We start from the raw sequence: 25,777 nt of genomic DNA, 5'->3' as shown, positions 1-25,777 counted from the left end.
GAATCCTCGAAACATTGATTTCCAACTGGCTGAACCCGGACTCTTAAGGCAGTAGTGATGAGGCTTGATTGGCCACATCATCCGCTTTCAGTTTATTCCTCACAGGTGGTGCAGCTGTTGTGGATGGTGTTTTTAGCTGGCAGTTTATCCATCCAGAGTGCAATAGTAAGCAGTTTCCGTACAACACAGGCGTGACTTGATCCTCAGGATTAGAACAAGTTCCACATCTCACTTTTTTAACTGTTGCCCATAAGACAAGTACTGTGTCTTATAAATCATCTGCTTCCCATCCTCATCCCTCTCATCCTAGTGTCACCCATCCTCACACAATGCATGTCCCTTTGACAAAGAGATGTAATAAAAAATATAAATTTGACTAAAGGAGCCCAGAGGAGAAAATGTTTGTAAAGATACATTTACTCTTGTCAGCTGCAGTGTAGTGTTTTATATATATTTTATACTCAAAACCATGTTCTGGTGTAGAGTTGTCACGATACCAAAATGAGTAACCACGATAATATACCAGACAAAGTATCGCGGTTCCGGGTATTATCGCGATACTGCGGCCTTTTTTTATTATTATTATTTTTATAAACTGCAATGTATTTGTACAAGTTAGTTTGAAACAACGACGTTTGTTTTTTAAGCAAAATTAGTGTTGCCACTGACGAAGACGCCACGGCAGACTCGCTGCTCGGGCCCGGTGCTTCTGCCATGGTGAGTGTGTTGTCTCGTGTCTGGGCGAGACAGAACTTTAGCTTGTTGTTTGTTTGGAAGCGAGTTTCTATGAAGCGGAGCTGTCTTCGCGGAGTTTGTTCTTGCCGGCAGAAACACACGAACAGCCAATCAGCCAACAGACGGGCGGACCCAGCGTGTGGAAACAGCCTATCATATCCCTGGACGTCACCAGTAACAGGCAAACAGCCAATCATTCAGCAGCTGTGTAGTTCGGTTGCGGTTCCACGTTGGTTTGTTTACAAAGGAGTAGCATGCAGTGAGAAGCCGGGAGGAGAGTAGAGCCGGCCGCTATGTAGCGGAGACTGGCACCGGTAGTATAGTAATCCACGGTAGTACCGTCGTGTAAAATTTGTAGTATAGTAGCGACGGTTATGATTTGGCACCGCGGGGTACCGGGTATACCGTGGATATCGTGCAACTCTATTCTGGTGTAACTTTTAAGATATGCAAATTCAGAAGATTATTGCTTTTTCATGTAACTTTTAAGATATGCAAATTCAGAAGATTATTGCTTTTTCACATGAAAGATCCATCCATATTCACTTTTTGCTTATCATCTCTTGCTATAAAAGAATAACCCATATTCCAGACCATTTCCTTTTTTTATTTTTTGTTGCCATCATGGAGCTGGTTCTAAATAATGATCTTCTTTTTTTGTTTGTTTTATGAGCAGAAACTCTTCAAGGATTAATTGGCTCGGTTAAATCATATTGGTGCCACAAATTCACTCTGATGTGAATATTTCCTAGTTTTCTTTGTCTTGGTTTATGATATTAAACTAGGATTGAATAAATAAAATAAAATAAAAACACATCTCTTTCCTTTCATTCCTAAAATTGAGCTCATGTCCTCAGACTTGGTGATTAACAAGGCAATTAAAAGAGCTGCAAGCCCCACACACAGCAGATGTCAGGCAAAAATAATCTCGTTTTGCTGTTTTTGTGTTAGTAGTGTTAATCTAGCAAAGGTTAGAGGAATCTTATATGTATTAAAATATATTATTAGGTGAAATTAACTTGGTCCTCAGCGTTATCATACCTGAAAAGCCTTAAAAAAAACATTGCAGTTGAATTCTCCTGTGATTTCTTATGGATGAAATGGAGACAATAAGAGTCCTTGGTGTGAAAACTTAAAACGTACTGTGAAACGCTAATGTGAAAAAATGACACCATCAGAGGTGTCTGGAGTCAGTTTTGCTCGTATATTGGCAGAATACAAAGAAATCCACACAAAGGTGTGATTTTTGACAATAGTGTATTATTAGTCTTTCCTGTGCTATCTTGAAATAAAAGTGTAACCTTTTTGCTTTGGCATGAAATAGATATAACTGTCCGCTTTGTTATTGTAGAATGATTTCTCATAACTGACAAACAACACCCCAAGGAAATTCTCGACGCTGGAACGAGAAAATACACTTTACTTGTTGAAGCCTTTGGCTTCTAAACAGAAGTGAACACAGAGTATTTAGCATAACTGCACGTAATATGTATGCAAGGAGAGTAATTACATTTCAGCCTTTAGAGGAGAGGAGAGGAGAGGAGAGGGGAGGGGAGGATGGAGCTTCACCTCCTGTCTGTGATATCACTGGGTGTTAGCAACATGGAAGAAGAGGATGATTTAAAGTGAATAGAGGACATTTTAACTTCAGGGACATGTGAATTTACCAAAGTGTGAGATAGGATTTAGAGATAAAACCAGTGGGCTGACACAGAAAGATGAATAAAGGGGGGAAGACGCTGAGAAAGCAACAAGGATCCTCATAAGGACATGAAGGATAAATGAATAGAGAGAGAGAGAGGGAAAGGTTAGTGCTGAATGGCAACCGGAAAGCTTTGCGACACGTGTCTCCGTCGTCCGACTGAGCACCACAGCGCATGACTGCCCCAGGGCCGCTGCACTCAGCCATGTCATGGCTCGATGTTCGCTCACGCACACACACACACACACACACACACACAGTAGAAGAGACTGACAGGAGGATGGGAGGGTGAAATGGCTGGGAAGAGACAGAGAGAGAGAGTGAGAGGTTATAGGGCAGAGGAAATGGAGACCGAGGTGTGGAGAGATGTCAAGTGAAGGAGTGAGATAAGGCGGGAGGAGGGGCAGTGAGTGAAAGTAAGAATATCACAGCAGCGGGGCTGAGATACCATCAGGTTCAAACGCAGCTGGAAAATATTTCCACTTTGCTGTGCATGTGCACCGAACACTGCAGCTGTGTTAAGCTACTCCCTTGACTCATTTATTATTTGTGCACAGGTGACCCTGAATGTCCAAATAAATTAAAGCACAAATTCACACCGTGTTGGTTAAGTAATGAGAATACATCACATCTCTATTGCAAAGCTACACTGAGGCTATTGATTCCCTGTGGGACTGCTATCTCCTGTGGCCTGTGGCTACCAAATGCACAACTTTTATTGAGATTATTAGAGATTATTAGGTTAGTATAGCACACTGTTAGAGCTCAAGGGAATACCGGTGGCCCCCGCTGTCAACATAACTATCCTCTAATTGTGATCCGAGGTCTGTGTATTGCCTTCTTGTGTTGTTTATTTTGTATTTTTATCAATAAATGCATCTCATGCATATCTTGCCTATGTTATATGAAGTTAAAGTTATTTCTTTAGGACACTAATTGCCAATATGGCTAATAATACTGTTAGTACTCACACATTAGTCTTTATTCTCTACAAACAAATATGCAATGATTCAGACATTTGCTTGAATCTTTTAAACGGTCTTGTACAATGATGTTTATGGTCCCAGAGAAGAAAGACACAGCTGCATTTAACCAGGTGTTATTATTAGATTATTATTATTCGAACGGAAGTCTTTAAAATTGGTGAGCAAGATAGTAAATTTGGTCTTGCGCCCAGATCCACATAATATCTCTTTGAGCTTACTGGACTAGCTCTCCCTTGAGTGCGTCATTGTGACAACTAAATTAGATCTGACTCGTGATGAAGTATTTCTTTCACTCATCACTCCAATCTTGGTTTCGTTGTGCCGGTTGCCAATCTCTTTTAGAATTCATTTTAAATAATAATCCCACACAAGCTCTTTCTTTGTCTGGTGCTTCAGTATATTATATATATATATATATTATTTTTCTACAAGGCTCCACAGATCCCTCTGGTCTGCCAATTAAAATTTTAAAAGCTAAGCCGTTCAAGCTTAAATCAGGTTAAAGCTCTGGCTGTACTGGTGCCTTGGTTCTGGGACAGCTTCCCACTTCGCATCAGGTCAGCTGTCAGTGACTCAGCTTTTATATCTCATCTTAAAGATGCCCTGTGGAGTGTAAAGTTATGTTTACATAACAGAGCAAAACATTTTGTGTATCCTTATCCTATAATTTATGTCTAAAACATCTGCAAAGACAATTTTAAGTAATTTAAATCCAGCATTGTTTACATCCATGTTTACTAGTTTGCAGTCTTCCTCTTCTTTGTCTTTGTTGACACATTGCAGCATTTCTTGGCATCTTAGCGGCACCTGTTGATCATTTGTGTGACGACCATGACAAGACTTTGTCCCATGTACACGTGGAGAAACAAAAAAGGGACCTACTCAAAGAAAAGTCCATAGTGCTACAAGAGGTTAAAAACTGTTTGCAAAACATCCAACTATTCATCCATTTTTTGTGGCCGCGTATCCTTATCAGGGTCACGGAGGGCTGTAGCCGATCCCATCTGGCATTTTGCAAGAGGCAGGCTACACCCTGGACAAGTCGCCAGGTCATCACAGATAGAATAGCTTTTTGCACTGGAAAAGGGCTTTAATTCAACTATTAAATATCATTATATCAGTCATTATATTAGCAACCTGTTCTTGTACCTGTACATAAAAACTAAATGCCATTCCAAATAATTTCGTCCGACACTGAGATGATGCTACTGGAATCGTTAAATGATGATAGCTACTAAAGTTTCAATGAAAACATTAGTTTTCTTTCTTTCTTTCTTTCTTTCTTTCTTTCTTTCTTTCTTTCTTTCTTTCTTTCTTTCTTTCTTTCTTTCTTTCTTTCTTTCTTTCTTTCTTTCTTTTTGCATTTAATAGGCAAATATTTCATGATATTTTGACATTTCCTTCAGCTGTACTGGAGCTGAAAGAAGATAAATCAAAAAAAGTGAAAACCTTGTTTGTCATTGCAGTTTCTCCTGCACATACTACAATGTGACTTGACTTAGATGTCCCCTAATTAAAAGTACAATGCAGTAGCACTCCCTTTGATCCAATGTGTCATTCTCAATGTCCCAAAACTCTGTAATCACACACTACACGCTCTGAATTGAACATTTGTAAAGCCCTCTGTTGGAGGAAGGACGGAGAAAACACAAGCAGCATCTCATTAAGATTCTGTACATTCAGTCATTCAGCCTTGGAAACCCTTTCCCTCTATCTCACACCTACACAGACAGGTCCTTGGTATTACCATTATGTCACAAGACATTATGAAGCACAATGACAGAAGGAAGCCACATTAGGGGCTTGTGTGTTTAGGTATGCGCAGTGTGTGTGTGTGAGTATTTTGCTTTGGATCTTAGCTCATAAGCCAAATTATACAACAGCCTGTGTGTGTGTGCCATTGTATGTCTATTTTAGTCAGTGTCCTTCGTGTCCCTGTACAATGGTTCAGGAGGACCATGCGTTTCCTCTAACTGTAATCTCACTGTGACCTCAAGATGCTGAGCTTTTCTGATATGCCACCTCTATGGTGAATGTTTGGCTCGGTTTAGGCAACTTTAAATGTTAGTAAGAGATGAAATGCAAACCACAGTCTCTGGTTTAAATTAAATGTTTTATACATATGCAAACATCCACCCTAACCTCAGCGCTATAACATCATGCTGCTTTCACATTTGCTTCTGAAAGATGACCAAATGGAGAGTTTGTTTTTCTGCCTTCTGTCTTCATAGAGGGTTCAAACAAACTCTACACCTGTAGTTTTATCAGCACGTGTACAGAGGTTCACACTACATGCCCAGCCCACTCTGTCCAGCCACCTGATAAAGTCGCAGGAGTTACTACTTCAGCAACAAGCCTTCCCACCCACAAACGCTGCTAGCTGCATTCGATCGAGCCAAACCAGATTCATTTTTCTGTCTGTGGGGTATAAAACACAAACTGGCACATTTTTCATGAATGAAAGGAAGTCGCACCTGCGTGTCAGTGTGTGCACAGTTTCAGCTTTAGTGTTAATTTTAGGTTGAGGTAAAGAATGTTCCTTTTTTTGCTCATTGTTTAGCAGCTGATATAAGGAAACAATAGCAGACATCTGAATATAATCCTCTTTATATGTGTATGTATGTCTTATATAATGTACAGTACGTGCCTCTTTAGTTCGTGCGTGTTTATATGTGTGTGGGTGTGGTATTTTAATTATAATTCTCAGTGATCGATGGGAGCTTACAGTTCAGGTTTAATCTCTATTAACCCCCTCGCAAGCTACTTCCATCTCTCACCGGTTCAACAGATTAATCAGATTAATCCATTAGAAATTGTAAAACAGCTCTTTCATGGTATCTTTTTATCTCTCCCAGCCTCTCACTCTAAATTTTTTTTCGTATGCCTCTTGTCATCTTTGTCCTTCAGTCTCTCTCTCTCTCTGTTGGAGAGTCTGAACGAGCTACTGAAGGGAAACAGAATCATCTGTTTGGTTATTTAATCAGCAAGGCTATATAAACTATAAAGCTTGGTGAAGCTTGATGTGGAGCCAGTGTTACACTGGGCCGATGCAGTATAAATTACTGCAGATGTCCTGTGTTGTTTTTAAAACTTTATTACTCATAGGAGCTGTTACACACAGATGACCTGCAGTGGATTTACACAGACAGACAGTCCAAGGCCTCTGATCACACTCACTTGTGTTTCTACATTTGATAACATAATGTTACATTCATAAACTAACAAGGAAGATGGAGTTTCTGTCATTAACCCTTCCTTCAATGATAAATAGTGTGGACAGTATAAAAGAAACACCTGTTGGTATAGCACAATCCAGTTCAACAGCACTACAAACTAGATCCTTCCAAATGACACACAGTTACAACAAACCTCTTTAATAAAAACATTATAACCTTAACCTGAGGGTGATTTATGGTAGGACTCTAAATTAGATGCTATATGAGCTAAGGTTACCCAATAAACTGGCAACTGAGCGTATATTGCTTGTCCTCATATTGGTCCAAGAATGTAATTTTAGAATAACAATAAAAAAAAAAGAACAGATCCATATTAACAGAGCACTACTCCATTCATCAGCTTTATAAAATGCAGTCCATGTCTGAACTGAATAAGGTGTTCTCTGCACAAATACAAATAAAAGAACCATTTTAGGCATACGTATTTACAATTGGATTATGGAGTCTTTTGAGAATTATTTCTTTTCCATCATTTTATTCTGGCACATACAGGACAGACTGCTTAGCCATGCAAATTACAGTTGACACATTGACGAAGCACTGACACAACCATGAGCTCCAGAAGATTTATGTTAACTCTGTGTACAACAGCTGTTATTGCACAGTACACAAAGTAATACCTCACTGATGATATTCAGGGGTGTATTTTGTTTTGGGTCATATGCTTAATGCTAGTAATGCAGCTTCTTCCTTAGAGCCAAACTAAATGAGTGAATTTAAATAAGAGACAGGCTGTCAGAGGTTAAGCTCGAACCAATTCACTTACAAGAAAAGTACGAAGCAGACTCCTGCCAGCAGCTGATTAAAGCCAACTAGGTTTAACAATACTACACTTATGCTACAGAAACACTTTTTAATTAGACTCTTGAATTAAATTCATTTTTTCTTATAACGTTATGCTAATGTATGCTTACTTTAAAAGCTTTTTGTCTGCTCATCCAGAGCCAGAGCTTCTCCTTGTGTCTCTAGTTGGCGAGGTTTTCACTCAAATTCAACCGGGCCTCAGTCTTACTTCTGGAAAACAGTAATTGAGGTATCGACTGGAAAATGAACAGGCTAGTTAAAAGCCTGGCCTCCTGACAATACCCAAGAACGACTTAGATCTGATAGCATTCTGTGCATCAGAGCAGTAAATTGCCAAAGCTTTCATCACTATGTTTTCTTTTAGTACAAGGTATGAGTGGCACTGGAGTACATCGATATCTTTTACTTTGGAGTGTAATGTTTGTCTCAGCAGCGCAGGATATCTGAGTGTTTTTGTTGTTTGTTTTAGATGTAGTGATACAGAATGAGAGATGAAAACAGGACATGAAGATAACACACATAATAACTTTAAATTGCAGCCCCATTTTTGTGCAGGTACAAAGCTGGTAATGCAAATGACTAATGCGATATCACTTTTCATTTTGGTCATTTGGTTTAGGGTTGGTTGTTTTGCGCTGTAGCACCCAACAAACTTCTTTGTGCCAACGTTCGTGTAGTGATTCAGGTGAATATGAGTTGCATCAAACCATTTCAGTGAAAGCATGCAATCTTTGTAGAGATGGAGAAACATCCATTTCCTTTGACTTGATTCAACGGTTATATGAAACAATTCAAACAATAGGTTTGAATGCCTTTAAAAGGTGATGTGTAAATGTGACTGAGGCAAAGTTTGCATTGATTTAGTGTGCAGTACTAACAACTTAAACAAACAGATGACATACAGTATTTTCAATTGTAGCGTGATTGTGAGCATGTACTGTAAATGTGCCAAAATACAAACAAGAAAAAAAGTACAGTTTAAAGTTATTGTTGTTATTTACCATCCTGAAATAATCATCTGACTGCTCAGAATTTCTTTTTGAATGAACGTGCTAACAGGAACTTCAGTATCACCTAAATCATCTAATTTAAAAAGCAACATTTAAGCACATTTGAAATAAGACCATGCACCTTCTTGATAAAAACACGTTTTCTCTGAGGCAAAGCCAACTGGACTCCCCACACGGCCCATTATGAAATTGTCTGCTCCTTCTAAAGATGGAGAGCTGGTGTCGTCAGGCATTATTGGATGCCTGCCCCAGCTCCACAGGATAATATGAAACATTATCTTGTTCCAACCACTTCTTCATATTGCACCAGACTCTGCCAACAAAGCTCTTGTGCCCATTATCAGCAAAAACTGAAAAAATATGAAAAAGATTTTGTTTGTCCAGATGCTTAAATGTTCATTTTCTGCTGAGCCACAGATCACTTTGATCCACAAAGGAGAGAGAGAGAGAGAAAAAAAGCTTAATTATTTAGTTTGTTTCCTTTTGTTGGGATTTTTTGGCCACTAGGTGGCAGTACTCTAAAACAAGTTTTGGCCTACAAAATAAAGTTGATATGGGTAAAGCATTAGCAAGCAGTTGGCTATTTAGACACCCAGCAGATACACAGAAACTTACTTGCTAAATATTCCAGTAACCAGTTAGTTTATGTATGTATTCTGTCTGCCGTGTGGTGCATGACAGGTAGTGGCTTCATCGAGCTATTTCACTGAAAAGCTGTCTGTTACAGCTGGAAACAAATATTAACAACAAAACAAACCTTCAACAAACCTAACAACAAACAAAACAAATGAACTGAAAGAGGCTAGAACTAGTCGTAGACTGCAGACTTATGACTCCTCATTTAAGCATATGAATATTTGAACAGGGGGGGGCTTATAATACTGCCTGCCAAATTCATATAGTCGTAATTTAATGTCAAACTAAATAGAAAGTTATTTGGTATATTAGTACTACTGTAAATATCACCGTTCAAACACAACTACTACAAATTAGAGTAAATGTACCTCTCAGTGTCTGAGTACATGTACAAATGACAAATCATTGCAAAAAGCACTTGCTGTGAATTCATAATTTTCTGGATCTCCTCCGCTCTGCCTTTTCATCCAGTTGGTCTTTGTAACTTTGTTTGTGACTCTCCCTATTAGGCAAAGTGCCAGTAGGTGGATCAGCAGTTTCTGTGTCCTCTCTGTCTGTCTCTGTTGGTCTATATCTCCCTCTAAAATTAAACACTGCGCTCCAAACATTGTCACGACAAATAGGCGGCGTGGGCGATGGACAGATAGGCACGTGCACCCATGAAACCACACACAGCAGTGCATCGTACATGCTCTACAAAGCACAGCAATAAGGGAAGGGATGATGACTTGCAAGCAGATTGTGTCAGTTAAAAAGTGATGAGTTGTTTGTAGTATTGTATACTGTATTAATTTGTACATGTTAATATGTATATGAGAGGGAGAGAGGCAGTCGATGTATAATCCATCATGACAGCTCTACATTAGTTCATGCAGTTCAGAACATGGAGAATTTCCTTGGATGTCCACTAGGTGAATTTCAGTTTTCAATGGTTGTAGAGGGCTCATTGCCTCTGTATTTATTGCAGCTTTGCCTGTACAACTGAGCAACAGTAACATTTAATCATGCAGGTCTCAGAAGTCTCATTGAACTACCGCTTTGTCACAAATTCGACACAGAAACAACTGCTGTTTTCCAGCCAAACAAGCTCTTTTAATAAAGAAGTTGGCTGTTACCATCATGCTGTGAGCAAACTCAATCTTGTTTCATGTCGCATACACAGGAGGTTGTTTTCCAGAAGGAGTTAGTTACCTTGCTGAGAAGGAGGATGTGTGCAGCCTGCAGCCCTTCGTCTAACAGCTTCCCTGTGGTTGATCCTCCTTGTTTCATTGCTCCCTGCAATTTTTGAAAAAAAAAAAGAAAAAAAAAAGTGTAAAGTGAAGTAGCAGCATTAGGAAATGTTTTGTTTGTGTCAGCATTAAAACTAATGTAACTCTGAGGGTGATATCAGTGAGATGAAATCACACGCTGGCTACACTATGCTACCCAAAATGCAGACCTTAGACCATAGTTTTTAAAAAATGGGGTTTGATTTAATAAAAAAAAAATCTTCAAACTTTAAAGAGTCGTTCCAACTTTCTCACTTCAAGGTATTGAGACAGAGTTTCGCTTCAGGATATTGAGATCTTTGTCACTAAAACTTAAAAAGCTGACACTCCCATAAAGAAAACTAAAATCCTACTAAAATAATATCCTAATTACGCAAAATAATCCCAGCACCTCACTGAAAACTGTGTTCTTTAACAAGTATTCTCTACTGAAATATGACCACCAACTATGTGCAGACTCCATGTGCAGAAAGATATGTCTCCACTGCTCCTTCTACACCGCCTTGGTTTGCCCCCAGAGGGCTGGGGTAATCTTATCATCAAACAGAGAAATGACATTAAAAGACCTGACCAGTGACTGAAATCCTGTTTTCATTCAAGTGTCTAGGAAATGCAGTTATGGACCTGAACTTCAGTGCTGTTTCACTGACACCACTTTTCAAACCCTCATCCAACCTTGAAATAGCCCTCTTGACTATTCCTGTAACTAGACAGCGTTTGTGTGTGCATTTAAAATAGTCTGTGACAGCAGGTGTGTTCAGACAGAGAGCGGACAAAACAAAAAAAAAGACACAAGCTAGACAGACATCTGGATGTAGTGCACATAAAGTCTCATTTGTGCCAAGCCACAGCCAGGTTGTCTGCAGTGATTTATTTGCTCTCCATCTTGCTGCAGACAAACACTCTGTCTCTGCTCACCATTAAACCAGGAAGAGCTCTTCCCTTAGTTTAAACTCACTGAGTGATGGCTGAGTGTGTGCTTGTCATTTCAAGACTGGTCATCTTATTGCAAAGATCAGAAGCAACTTTTGCTGGAGATTGTGTGCTCAGCTTCCCAGTCCTTTATAACTTATACATCACCCTGCTACAGCTGGATCAATTTGTCCACCCACTGCATTTGTTGAGGGAATACATTGCTGTCTGTTATGACTTCAAATTTGACTCTTTCACTCCCTCTCTAGATGTTTTGTTCCATCACAGGAGGACCTGTTTAGATCGATGCACTGCTTTTCCAACTGAAATGAGTTGTCTCTTCAACTCAATATCCATCTTAGTCAATAAATAAAATATTCAGCAAGAGTGGAAAGCCCAATCTTCAGAACTAAAAGCACACCTCTATTTATCGTAAAAGCCCACAGAGATTGGGGGACATGTATCCTGACAAGGCACTTTTGTAGAAAGAGATAAAAGAAACTTTTAAGCAGAAATGACAAAGAAATAAACATTATATCTAATGAAACCCACTGAAAAACAACCTACAGAAATTAAGGACCGAAAGGCAGAAATGTCAACATCTGGTTGAATCATTGGTATACAACCTTTCAACCCCGCTCAAAATTGATATACATCGTTAAAATGTTGTGCTATGAGACAATATTGCACCTGCATTTCATCTGTTGTGCATCTTCCTTACTAAAAATTTATCAGCTATAGAATTGAAAGTCAATTTATCGATCAGTCGATCAACGGAGAGTACATCTCCCAACTATTGTATTCTGTTGTGTTGATAATTCATCAGTCATTTCAGTCACTTATAGGCTCGATAGGCAAAGTCATTAATTCTATCAATAATGCCAAATATTCTGCGGCTTCAGGACCTCAAATGTGAGTTTATTACACTTTTCCATGTTTGAATATCTTTGGGGCTGTTGATTGGATAAAACAAGGAATGAGAAAACACAACCTATACATTTTTTCTTTCATATTTTCCAACATTTTATAGACAGAAACATTAAGCACTCATTCAGAAATAAAATCACCAGTTTAGTTGATGATGAAAATTATGATTAATTACAGACTCAATGTGAAAAAATCCATTAGAAAATCAATTTTTACCGCCCTATATTGTTGGGATTTTTTTTTCAATTTTTCCATTTTTTCTAGTTTCCATTATAGGACAAAGACATACAACAGGCCTAATCAGAGTGTTTCACCGCAGTCATACTGACTTTTCTGACACAGCCAACAATTTGCAGTAATAGGGAGGTTGGTTTCTTCTGCCTGAGGAGCCTCAATTTGAAAAGAGCAATCATGTCCCATATTTGCTGTTAATTGTTTGGCTTTGTCGCTCCCACTAATTAGTGAACTAAAAACCAAACACTGAATTGCATTCAGTCTGAGTGAAAACAATGATGGCTAATTGGCCGTACAGGTTTCATGGGAGCGATAAAGGAAAAGTGTTGCAACATCAGAGAGGATAAATGTGCATAGACATGCATTAGAAATGGCATTTCTAAGCAGGCAGTTTGACAGACAGATACATTCTGTAATGAGACAGCGAGCCTTAAAGTTAAACCTTCTCATCATTCCAAGATTGTGAAAAATCCATGCTTTTATTACCACTCACCTTGAATACTGTAACTCCTTGTCAGTCTTCACTGTCACGTCTGCAGTATGTGCAGAGGATGCTTCTGTTATTTGTAACAGATTCTCATAAGAATCAGGATATCTCTCCTGTACTTTCCTCCCTCCATTGCCTCCCTGTCAGCTTTAGAGTTTGTCTGCAAAGCAGCTACCTCTCACCAATCTGAATCTTTATAATTCTGTCACTCAGGGGTTAGGGATTAGGTGACTATGCCCCTCCAGTTTCAGATAAACACACATCAGATCTGTCCACTTCTTTTGAATGTACCTACATTTCTACCAGTTGACCTTTCATAATGTTTCTGTTAGTTAATTACTGAATGATTTTAACTTGCTCTCTGCTGTATGATCTGCCCCGTGCCTATGTTTCTAAAACACTTTGGTCAGTTCATGTTGTTTTAAATATACGACAGAAATCAATTAGACTTGACTTGACTTAATATTAAGGACTGACAGCCATAACATTAACAGTCCCTCCTCAGTTTGTCCACCAGATGCCATGAACAAACTTTCAGTCTAGCCATCTAAAAGTTTCAGATGGTTTCAAGTCCACTTTTTTATGGCTGAAATGTTTTTTCTGTGTTTTTGTGAATTTGAAATGAGAATCGTGTCCAGCCATGCTGCGTTTGCAGGTTTGAAAACTCTAGACAGATTCATCTCTGGTGATTTGCTGCTGCAGACAGCTGCCATTCAAAGTTGACTGTGAAAGAAAAGTTGATGTAAAGTTTGTGGCATCGAGATCTACTTGTAAGGTGGTGCTAGTTTTAACAGCTTTATATGCTACTGGGTAGTTCAACCTATAATAATTCATTATATTTTATAAACTATAAACTCCACTCTGCTTTCCCCCACTCTGTAGAGGCACAAAGGAACCATAAAACATAAATGAGAGCTCAACATAATAGTTGGCACATTATTGTAAATATAAAAGTTGTTGCTGAACTAGAATGCCCTAATGATGAACAAAACAACGCTTTACCTGCAGATCGACTTTAACTAGCAAAAAATGTCCTTCTGCTCTGAGAAATGAGTACATGGATGAGAAGGTTAGAGAAACTACATCAGACCCTGATTAATAATCAGTGAGGGTGGGCAAGGAACAACAGAAGGTACAAAAGAAAGGCAAAGAAAGCTGCAGCATGAAGTAAAAACAAAGCTGTCAAATTACAGGGACGAGATAAAAAAGATTGTCACGCCTGCCTACTTCCCAAGGACAAGGAACAACAATGACACTCTCAGACACTCACAAAACCGACCCACGCTTAGCACACACACACTGCACACACAGTTCAGTAACAAATCTCTTGATGTCTGCAGGCAGGATTCATTGAAACCTCAGGAAACAATCAACTCTGCTGTTACTTTCAAGATGTTCCAGAGATGAGGCCTTTTTCAGCTAAGCAGTTGTGCTATTCGAACCCACACATACACAAGCATCCATGTGTGTCTACATGAGAGCACAGGCTGCCCTGTAGGCCGTCATTTATCACAGTAATGTAAGAAAACCACACAAACAAACTGATTCCTCCAGTGCCACATAGACACAAACACACGCTTTCATCGCTACCGCTCATCTGTTAAATGATGCAGAAAAAACTGGGGGGAATTGGACAACCATAAAATTTATATCTCACGTATTTCTGTCAAGTCAGATTCCAGTGTGCAGCAAGATAATGCTGTCATCAATTATCTGGACTTAAATATTATTTTTCAGGAAATAGAGCATGTTTTTATAAACTAAGATTATAAATGTGCTAAAGCACTGGTTGGAAATGACTTTCCATATAAAGCAGGTCTGTGGTCTTTATGATAATTCTGTTTATAATGTTTGATAACTGATCTATAAACCAAAGCCAAAAAGTCAAGTTAAGGGTGGCTAATGAATTTAATTAATTAATTTCAGCTAACTTGTTTATTAAATATGGTCTAGAGTTCTTATTTTGTTGAACATTTGACTCAGTATTTGCCACAAAATGCAGCTTTTGCCAGACATATTGACATGACACACTCACACTCTCTCTCTTTCTCTCCCTCTCTCTCACACACACACACACACACACACACACACACACACACACACACACACACACAAAAGGAAGATAATGGCAGAAGGAGGTGTTACAGCCTCCTGTGCCGCAGTTGAATAATTCAGCAACATCTTCACCTCAGGGCAGAACACATGAGCCTAACTGACTTAAAGCTTTTTGTATGCTGTGCGTGTTCAGTTGTCGCAGCCAATCAGAGCTCTGGGTCTGATTTTTTTTTTTCTCTTTTCACATAATGTGCCCATAGACACTGAAGGACAAATGTCAGAGTGAACACTGATCATCTATTTGGAGAGGAAAAGTTGATTAAATTCTTTGTTTGTGTGTTCGTGTTTGTCTGAGCGTTCAGTGCAGCTCCTTTGAACTAATCTGCATCGTCAGACGGATGGCTTATCTTGACACAGTGTTAGAACAAGCCTGAAAACATGTATTATGAGACTTTGACAAACATCAACCTGAGCAGTGTAGACTGGATCAATAAAATCAAGTCAATTCATGTTTATGTGAAGATAATTAGATTATTACAGTAGCAGGTAAATAATTATTTTCTGAATTGTCTCTGAATGTCTTTATATGTTGATCTGTTAGTTTTGTTCATATTAACTGTTACCTACAGTATTTACACATCTTTTGTTTTTTAAAGAACCCTGTGATGTTTGGCTGCGTCAGTCTGTCATCACCCTGTACAATATTAGTGTTGCCGGGTAAAATCCATCCAGCCTTCTTCAGTATTCTGCATGCTGCTTTCTTACTCTCGGCTTTCCGTCCTCTGAGTTTATCAGACTGAACTCAACTGACTTGTTTTTTTAGAAATTTATCACATAATTTGATTTAACTGTTTTTAACTTCTGGCCACATTGCATCCAACAATCTCATTTTGTATCAGTAATCTAAATCTAGAAAGTAACCAGCAGCTACATTTATTTTTATTGAAAAACCCTGATCTATTATCAAAAAATAAAACATGATATATTATTAAAGATTAAGCTACACAGCAATATATAAAGTATTGAAAGTAAGGTACCACATTTACCTTCATTCACTCTAGTAACGTCTATCTCTAAAATGTGACATTCTGCATAATGAGTACTTTGGTTATTTTGTTATTTTGATGCTAAGACTCAGGATTTTTACTTGTAACTGGGCATTTCTACTCTTATTTAACTAAATGATCTAAATGTTTCTTCCACCACTGCCTGTGACATTATTTACGCAAGGATGCTTTGAAAAACAGTATACGGCAGCACACAGTCAGAAATCTTTCACAGAGACTGAAAATGAATTCCTAGTCTGCAGCCAGCAGAGTTTGCAGCCTCGGTGTTATTGCGTTCACTCATTTTCATGCCCTAACATTGTCTGACTGCACCTGCACTAACAGGCGTGCCAGCTAGCCAAACAATTAAACTCCAGCTTTCTCCCACCGCACTCGAGCTGACAGGCCTGTTCGAACACTCTCTGTGCCCTCTCACCTCTGTAGACAGGCACTTGTTTTACTCCATTTGTGGATCAACTGGCAAGAAAGCTTGGACGTGTATAGTCTTGTGTTGCTACAGTGATTGTGCTGTGCCAGATAAAGAAGATTGTTATTTTTTATATAGGTTTTTTTTTCGGGGGGGAGTCTGGGTTATGTGAACCACAATCCTCAAGACCAAAGTCTTGCTGTAGCTCAACTGTGGTCTTGGTACATAGATACACAGTCAGTTGTGTTTTATTTGAGTTAAATGAATAAATTATGTCAACACACTGGTAGCAGGGACTAATATATCGATTACTTTTTAAAGGACCAATGTGTAGGTAGTATTGAAGCCATTTTAATATGTCTAGTTACACAAGAAAAAGAGGAAGGAACAAACGTACCCTTCACCAGCCCCCACCCTCAAGTCCTGGTACAGTAAAAATACACAATTAAAGAATTCACCCTTGGTTACATCCAAAAAGCAAATTAAAACACAATCAATTGCTGTATGAGGTCCAAAATAATAGAATAGAATCTATTAGAATCAAAAAAGTTTGGTAGATAGAATAGTTTCTATACTGACCCACTAATTAAAGTGATGTAATGATGGTAGAAAAGAGCCCCATATCTTCTCATATTTCTCTGGATTCCTCCTCACACTGAATAAGATTTTTTCAGGTGTGCTATAAGATGTTTGTGTAGGATTTAATGCCGTCTAGCGATGTTGTTGTTAACTGGAAACACAGCATTTCACCCTCTTCTTCCTAGTGTAAAGGAAACTACACTGGCTGTGAAATGCTTGAAAAAACACAGGGCCTATCTAAAGCCACTGGCCACTGGAAACATGGCTGTTTTCACCACATCACACTCTGTAGATACACTCTGTAGTCCGTTAATAAATAATATTTTTTTAAAAACCTAATGGTTCTTATTTTCGGGTGATTAATAAGAAACAGTTATGCATATTGTATTTAAATCATCTGACACACTAGATACAATAGCAACACAATCTGCCTTTGCACAATCACTCACCAAACCCATTAAACTGCAGTCACTTATCATGCATGGTTCATGTGTATGCATACATAATGTGTCTTTGCATTGAATCGATCAAGATAACCACAGAGGGGACAGAAGAACAGATGGGTGGAAAAATAATATGCATTTAAAGGGAAAGTGGGAATTAACTTCTGATAGGCAAGAGAGGGAGAAGGAACATCGGCTGTCATAATGTGTGTCAGTGCCGCTCACTGTACAGTACATGACCTCAATCCATGTAAAACAGCTTCAGGGGGATATTTCTTGGGCTAATTCTGACCATTTGATGACTCTTAAATTAAACATCTGTAGTGGAACCAGTGGAGGTGGAAAAAGTGAAACCAAATGAAAGTACATTATGGTTCAAACTAGAATATGATATCTTGATAAATATGCATGGTGGTGAAGTGGTTAGCACTGTACCCTCACAGCAAGAAGGACATGGAGGTTAATTGGTGACTCTAAATTACCCATAGGTGCAAATGTGAGCATGAATGGTTGCTTGTCACTAAGTGTCAGCCTGGCGACAGCCTCTCTCCTACCCAATGTCAAACTGAGATCAGCTCCAGCTCCCCGCAACACTGAAAGGATAAGCAGATATGGAAAATGGATGAATGAATGGTTATTAAGCAATGGCTACAATATTCAGTGGCTTACACTGCAGCTAGTACACATTATCTTTGTTATGTTTAATGTACATGACCATAATTTGCAACACTTTATTGTCTCTTATTTTCTTTGTCATCTTTTTCTCTCTGTCATTGCCATGCATTGGTTTGAAAGGCTACATTTTATACCAGACTGTGTAGCTGTCTCAGCCTCTTGGACCTTGCAGATGAATAATGAAAGAGGGATCGCATCAAATGACCCTGAAATAAAAATGGAGTCGACAGGGCTCAGCTGTTGAATTCATCCCAGCACAGAGCCTTTGGTCATGTTGTTTTCAGCTGCATCCTTTTGCATCCTAGCTGTTGCTAAGCTGTAACTAACTAATATACAAGGTGCTATAAAGCTTTACAGAATGGCATGGTAACATGGTGAACAGGTCAAATGTTAGTCGAGTTGCTGGTTCACTTTATCCAGAACAATTTGTAACTGGTATCTGCCACATGCTGCTAAGTTAGTATTTATTATTCCCAGAACTTAACCCATCTCCATTGCTCAGATGTGTCCGCTTGAACCTCATAAATTAAAGAGACTTTATCTCTCCGACCAGCTTGCCACACTGCACTCCAGGTTACTGTATTTTTAGCTGCAGTTGGATAATAGCTAAAGTGAGCTCTAAATCTTAATATCAACCACACAATGCAGAGTAAATCAATAGATCTGCAGCAGTTACTATAGAAACGTCAACGATTTCCACTTTCTATCAAAATGCTTTGGCAATTTGGGATTACATAAAAATTATATTGCCTGCAATCTTTTCAACACACAGTTTGGGGGGCTGGTGTTGCCACCAAAATGTATTTGGCTCCTTCCTAAAAATCAATTTAAACCATGCTTGAATTTATGCTTGCTTCTACACTTTATTTTCACTCTTACTCTTACACCTACCATGTGAATACCTGCCCTTTATTTATTTATTTTACACACAATGATGTGTACTCTACTTTAAGTCTACTCTAACAGAACGTGTGGGTGTCTCTCAGCATGTATCGACTCTCTCCTTCTTAAAATAGTCGTACTTGCTCAATGATGCCGTGGCGAGAGAGAAAAAAATGTAATTATACTTACGTGTTAAAGATGTAAGGCCTCGTCCTTATCAGATTGTGTGCCAAAACTGTCCTGGGTGAAGGGAACATTGCTGACTTTCATTACTTGAAGTCTTATTATAAGACACTAGTGTGGGCTACAAATTGAATACAAGAAACTGCAGGGGTGACCTGTCAGAGATGATATATGTGTGGCATCCTTTAGCCTAAAAGGACTGAAAACTTTAGCCATGTTAGCTGTCCGGTGAGGCTGTAACAACGGAAAAAAGAAAGAGAGATTAAAAATAGAGAAAACATCTCAATTTCCACATCCATAACACTAAGTGGGGTGGAAGTTGGGCCTGAGGGTAAAAGCAATTGTAAATTTGTGTTGGCACTCGGCAGAGCTTGTTGCTGAAGTGCTACTTTTTTTCAATTCAGAGCATCTTCCTCGATAGTGTGACATGGATCCTGCAGATCAAACAAGATTATTTGTGTCTTACATTGTTTGAACACTGAGCAGGATGGTAGAGGTGCTGATCAGAGGTTGTTACCTCCCAGCAGTCTGGCTTCCATGCTATAGGAGATGTGAATCAGGTTACACGGAGCACTGTGCACTGCAGGTCAATACAATTTACTTGAACTTCATATTAAAGCTGCAATAATCGATATTTATGCATCATAAATGGATCAGATGACTGTGTGTAATGCAACCACAGTTACCACAGACCCATAGAGAACTGAGCCTGAGCCCACTCAGGTCACCTAAGCTCCATTGTTTAGCTCATTGATGACTCTCAACAATCCTAATTTTCAACTGCACAAGTGAACTGTTTCCACTGAAGAAAATAAGACAGTGGAAGTGTGCACGAGTTATACCTGGGCCATTGTGTGCAGCCCTTAAAATGCCTCCTTAATCCTGCAGACGCTCTCTGGCTCTGTGACGCTCTGGTTCTGGCTCTGATAATATGTCAGAGTTGTGTTTACAGCTTGTTCTGCTGCCCCCAAATGACCAAAAAATGCAGCCTTTAAGATGTTTGTTATCCCATAAAATTATATATAGAGGTTGTTTGTTTATTTGTTGTTGTTGTTGTTTCATAACCAACCAACATCTATCAACCAGCTGTACAGAAGCGATAGTATGCTGTTTGATGAAATTAAATGAGGAAGTTACATTAGTAGCCTTGCTGGAGAACACTCCCTGTGTTGTGTTGTCCCATGCCTATGTGTTGTTTTGCCCAGATACTGAGTACATGCTGAATGTGGAGCCTCTTTATAACCATTCAATGGCAATAGGATTGATTTGGAAATATTTTCGCCTTTAATGTAACTTCTTAATTAGCAGCAGGGAGTGATGAGCATTTTTCAGTCCGAGAGATGATGGTGCTGTTTGTTTTTAATGATCTAGGAGAGGTTTCAGTAGTGGATATTTGGGTGTCATCATGGCAACATAAGTGTGTTCAAGCAACAGCCAGTGGTTACACACGCACTAACCAAGAGCACTGCATCTTCCAGACTGCTGTAATTCTAAGGTCACTAATTTTGCTGCCTTAGTTATTGATTGCTGGGACTTACGGCATCGTGTGTGTCTCTCACAGATGGTCCGATTTTAATGAACCAGACTAATAAGCCAGATGCCTTCATGCTGTGCTACACAAGGTCCTACGTGGTTATATGTAAGAACTCTGACATACATTTTTAATTTAATTGGCACAGACAGGAACTATGAGCACACATAAAATTAATGTCATATCATGGCACATAAACTGGCATGCTTTTTGGTGGGGATAAATGATTTTAATGGAGGATTTAAGGGGGCTCAAGGACCTGTCGACATGAACGGAGTTAGACATTACATTTCACAAACTAAACATGGAAAGGAAAAATGAGAAAAAATGAAAAATGAAGAGGGGAAAAAAGGTTTCTGAAGGTTTGATACTTTAAAAATATGTTAACTCTTTATTGTTTGTGCTCTGGGTCATTGCCTTATTAATCCTCAGTATGTGGATTGTTGATGGACGCATTGTAAACCATCTATGATCCATTTACAGTGTTGTGTAACATGAGACGTCCGGAGCATTTTGTCTGTTGTGTGTTGGCTGGCAGCCGGTGCCTCCCTGCTCATCTCGTCCTCTCCTCTGGTCTATCTTTGTCTGTCTTCTCTCCATCTGTCTGCCTCTGTGTGTTTACTTGTATCTATTTCTACATCACTCTTGAGCAAGTGTCAGCCGAGATATTAAGAAGTCAACATTAAACCACACGATTACTGGACACGTTCATCATTCAAACTATAACACAGCATTTAATATTGCAGCAGGATTGCAGTCCTAACCAGAATTCAATGTTACCAACCACTGAAATGGCTTCACTGATGTGCTGAATCCTTTGAAGCTGTTTTAAAAAAAGCTGATTACAATATAAATCTCCTGCAGCAGAGAAAGTTTGGCCATTAAAAGTGCAGAAGCAGGCATCCATTTTCTTTCTCTCATTTGTTCCACATGGAGTGTGATATCCAGTAGAGGGCAGCATAGACAACTGAGATTGAACAAATGACAAACTCAATGTCCTCTATCCTCGTCTCTTCCAGGGCCAAAGTGTTTCGGGGAAAGAAGATCCTTGGAGACTACGACATCAAAGTGGAGCAGGTATCTTATTGATTTTATAGACCTGCGATACTGCAGAATCATTTCTAAAAAAGTTGATAGGGATCAGACCAGAGCTGAAAGTGAATTGACACCATATTCACCTTAGACATGGAAATGCTTTCACACACCTCAAGTTCTTGTCGAAAGGCTGAGAAATAGCACATTTTCGAGTAAAAACAAAGAACACTTTATACAGCAAGCTATGCATTTCTAGAGAGAAGCTGAGGAAGAAAATGTGTAAATGTATGCATTTCTAGAGAGAAGCTGAGGAAGAAAATGTGTAAATGTGTCACACCGGTAATGTGTGTATAGCAGTCCTACTTAACCTAGTGTCTCTCCTTGTGTGTGCTAGTGTGAAAGGTGAGCAGGACCAATGTTCGATACAAACTGAAATATCTCCACGACTACTGGATGAACTGCCTTTGTACAGATATTCATTGGTCCCCACAGGATAAATCCCATGGGATTGCTGATCCCCTGACTTTTGATGTAGTACCAGCAGGTCAAAGGTTTCACTTATTCAGTGAAATATCTCAACACCTACAGGAAGGATTTATTTATGGTCCCCAGAGGATGAATCCTAATGAACCCCTGATATTTACTCTAGTGCCACCATGTAATATACATATTTTGTTTGGATGGATTGGAAAACTAAAACAACTTAAAACTGAATTTTTGCAGTATCATCAGTTCAGTGTTTGCTTGGTACTCGTTTATGACCAAATATCAGCAAAACTATTGACATTCCCATCAGTCTCAGCTGTTCTTAGTACTAATTAGCAAATAATATCATGTTAACAAGCTAAAGTAACATTGTGAACTTTAGCATTATCTGCTAAACATCAACATGTTATTGTCACTGTAAGCATATTAGTAGCTCAAAGCACCTAAGAGCTGCTAGCATGGCTCCAGACTCTTCCTGTAGGCTTTATTATACACAAAGATTTACAAAACTGTTATCTTGGTCAGGAAATGGTGTTACGGTGGTTTGCAACCCTCAAAGAAATTGTAAAGTCATTTTCATCATCAGCTAAAATGACTTTTGTGCTGTATTTTGTATAACCACACTTTCAAAACCACCAGTACTTCAAATGTAAAATTACACCAATACCTTGATATCATGTTGGAGTCACTGTACATAGTTAAATTGTATGTTAACAACTTGTGACATTTTGGTTTCACATTGGTTGAACCACCTAACCGGGCAAACCATTTTGTAATACTTGGTTACTGCATTCTGTGGGGTTTCACACAGTTTCACACCTAATAGATGTTGACAGTTAAATTATAACCTCAGCCACAGGAACAGAAATAGACACTAGAGGAGACGGGAGCAGGCATCTATGAGTCACAAAGAAATACTCACTATGTGTGCAGGCATTATTTTACTAGAATAACTATGTGGTTTCTGTGGTTTCTGAAATAAATTAATTTGTTTATATTACATATTGTCTTCCCCTTACACTGCATCTGCAAAGGTGGTTTGTTTAAAGAGGAAAAAGTAGTCCAGTGTTTATTTACAGTTTGTTTTGCTCCCAGTAGAAGTCATCAATTCAAATGACAAAAAAAGTAGGATGTGCGCGGTATGAAAATAACAGTAATTCTGAAATAATACACCTTATCTTGCACAATAACCTCGACTACTAAAACTGTAATCATCTGCTATTCTGCTTCTTGTAAATGAATTTATGGTTTTATTTAAAGCACAAGGATCCATTAAGCGGTTCAATTGTCTGCAACATTTACTATTATGTTTCATCACTTCTGTATTAAGACTTAATGTGTAAAGCTGATGAAACTGTATTGTGTCCTCTTTCCATCATCGTAGGCTGAGTTCTCAGAGGTCAACCTCGTCTCACATTCAAATGGCACCTGTAACGTGGACATGCAGGTCATCAGGGGTGGGACCAGAGTGGTCAGGTTAGTACCGCACACTGATACACATTCACATTTAGAGAAGGTCAAACTCACTTTATGTTGGAGTCAAACCATTCTTCCCAAACTTCAGATCCTAGTTTTATACCATTCTTTGACCATAATCTTTTGTAAATAAGATTATTTCCCAAATTACAACCCAAAAAACAAACAAATCCAATCTCACCTGTTAACCACTCAGACAGACGTTATCCCCTGACACTTCAGCAGGAAAAAACTCTCTGTCCTTACAAACACGTTTCTGTTTTGGAGACCAATTTGATTTATTGCAAGGACACAAAAGGTATAAAAGCTCAATAGTATGGTCTCAATGGTGCAAACCTCAATACAACCAATAAATACAAAACCTCACTCACTTCATCTTTTCACTTGGTCCATTCCCTGACTGGAAATATAAAACCCACTTCAGAAATACCCACACAAAGAACATCACACTCTCTGGAGTTTTAACGATTTACTCTTTTACTGTTTTAAATTGAGAAATACACTTGACATAAAGTGCATTTGTGGTGTTGAATTTATTGTTGGACACCACTATTAACACTTCAGTGTTTCAACTATTTCCTTCTTCTGTTCTTTCTGTTCTTCTTTGTATCATATTTTGTATTTTTACTATGTGAATAAACCTTTTTGGGTTGCACCCTGAGGGACAGATCTGTTCCTAACAATTATTTTTAAAAAACATGGATATCAATATTAAAAGCTCAGTTTAGTGCTTGTATTAACTGTTTTACAATCCCAGAATGCAACCAAGAAATTATATAATAATATAACACACATTTGACCCTCAAAAGAAAAGCATGAAAGCAAATACATCAAACCCTGGCATAATGCTGCTGTACCATGTTTGTGCATCAGTTAATGATGATCCAAAGACTTTTCTGCAGAAAAACCTCAGAAGACTCCAGGAAATAATAAATACACTTGTTTATTGCAAGTTCTGATCAGTGGAAAAAGAGCAGAGGCGTATGACCACAACCATTACCCACTGACTGGCACAGTAGATCTGCATACAAACATGTGAACGTACAGTAAACCAGACAATTGCAGAGACCTACTCACACACCACAGACCACACTGACACCAGTGTCACAGCTAAAAACTGCCAGTGATTAAGCAAGACTGTAAATCCCATTGCTCACCGACCAACAAAGCCAACAGGAAATGAAGAAGCCAGCCTCAGTCTGACATCTGACATCAACATCTCTGCCCTGTAAATATGCTTTATGAGGGGTTGGTCCGCACATGCTTACACACAAACACACAGTGGCCGCTGCCTGAGATAGCCTGGATTCAGGGAAACTTGGATTTATTGCAGTAGACATAATGATTCACATTCAACTGTCCTGACAGTGTTGTGTCTGCAGAAGCACGATTATTTTACGACATGCCTCTTCTGAGCTCCTCGAAACGTAGACATCCAAAGTTACATCATGGCGTAAGTCTCGCCCAAACATAAACTGGCTGTGGAGAAGATTAATGAGTTCCCGACATAATTCTCAGTCTGTCTTGTTGTTGAGTTCATTCCAGTTTTTAACTATCTACATTTGTCTCTGTAATTGCACCGTGTCCATTGATTTCAAGTCAAAGCAGTGATTTTGCTAAGTGCTCTGAGTCTGAATGTTGCTAAGTAACCTTCACCCTAAAGAAGATGTAATCTTTTCTCGACCCTGAACTTGTCACTCCTAATGACTCCTAATGATGATGATATCTACAATTTAAAACATTATTTAACAAAATCTAGGTTGAACCCGGCTGTGAATGGTCGTTTTCCTCTATGTGTGTTAGCCCTGTGATGAAGTTAATTTCACCAAATGTCAGCTGAGATAGGCTCCAACCCTCTGTGACCCTGATAAGTATTTAATTAAGAAGGATGGATGACTGCAGATGGACCCCATCCATAGATCATAGGAACTTTGTGTTCCGTGCTAATTATCAAATGTGACAATGAACATGGTAAACACAACACCTATTGAGTACAGCCTCACACTAACCACTAACATGACT

General features: G+C 38.9%; 1 protein-coding gene across 1 annotated transcript in view; it reads left to right on the top strand.

Annotated features, from left to right (window-relative positions):
* The window catches only part of syn2b (synapsin IIb), a 73,912-nt gene that overhangs the window by 17,035 nt on the left and 31,100 nt on the right, over positions 1–25,777 (top strand). Inside the window, exons 2-3 of the mRNA XM_010731329.3 lie at positions 21,778–21,835; positions 23,664–23,755. Of these exons, the coding sequence (XP_010729631.3) occupies positions 21,778–21,835; positions 23,664–23,755 (150 nt within the window). The remainder of the gene's footprint in view (positions 1–21,777; positions 21,836–23,663; positions 23,756–25,777) is intronic.

The sequence above is a fragment of the Larimichthys crocea genome, chromosome VI, assembly GCF_000972845.2.
Source record: "Larimichthys crocea isolate SSNF chromosome VI, L_crocea_2.0, whole genome shotgun sequence".
Classification (NCBI taxonomy): domain Eukaryota; kingdom Metazoa; phylum Chordata; class Actinopteri; family Sciaenidae; genus Larimichthys; species Larimichthys crocea.
Note: the sequence above shows the minus strand (reverse complement) of the source record. Positions and strands in the feature narration are given on the sequence as shown.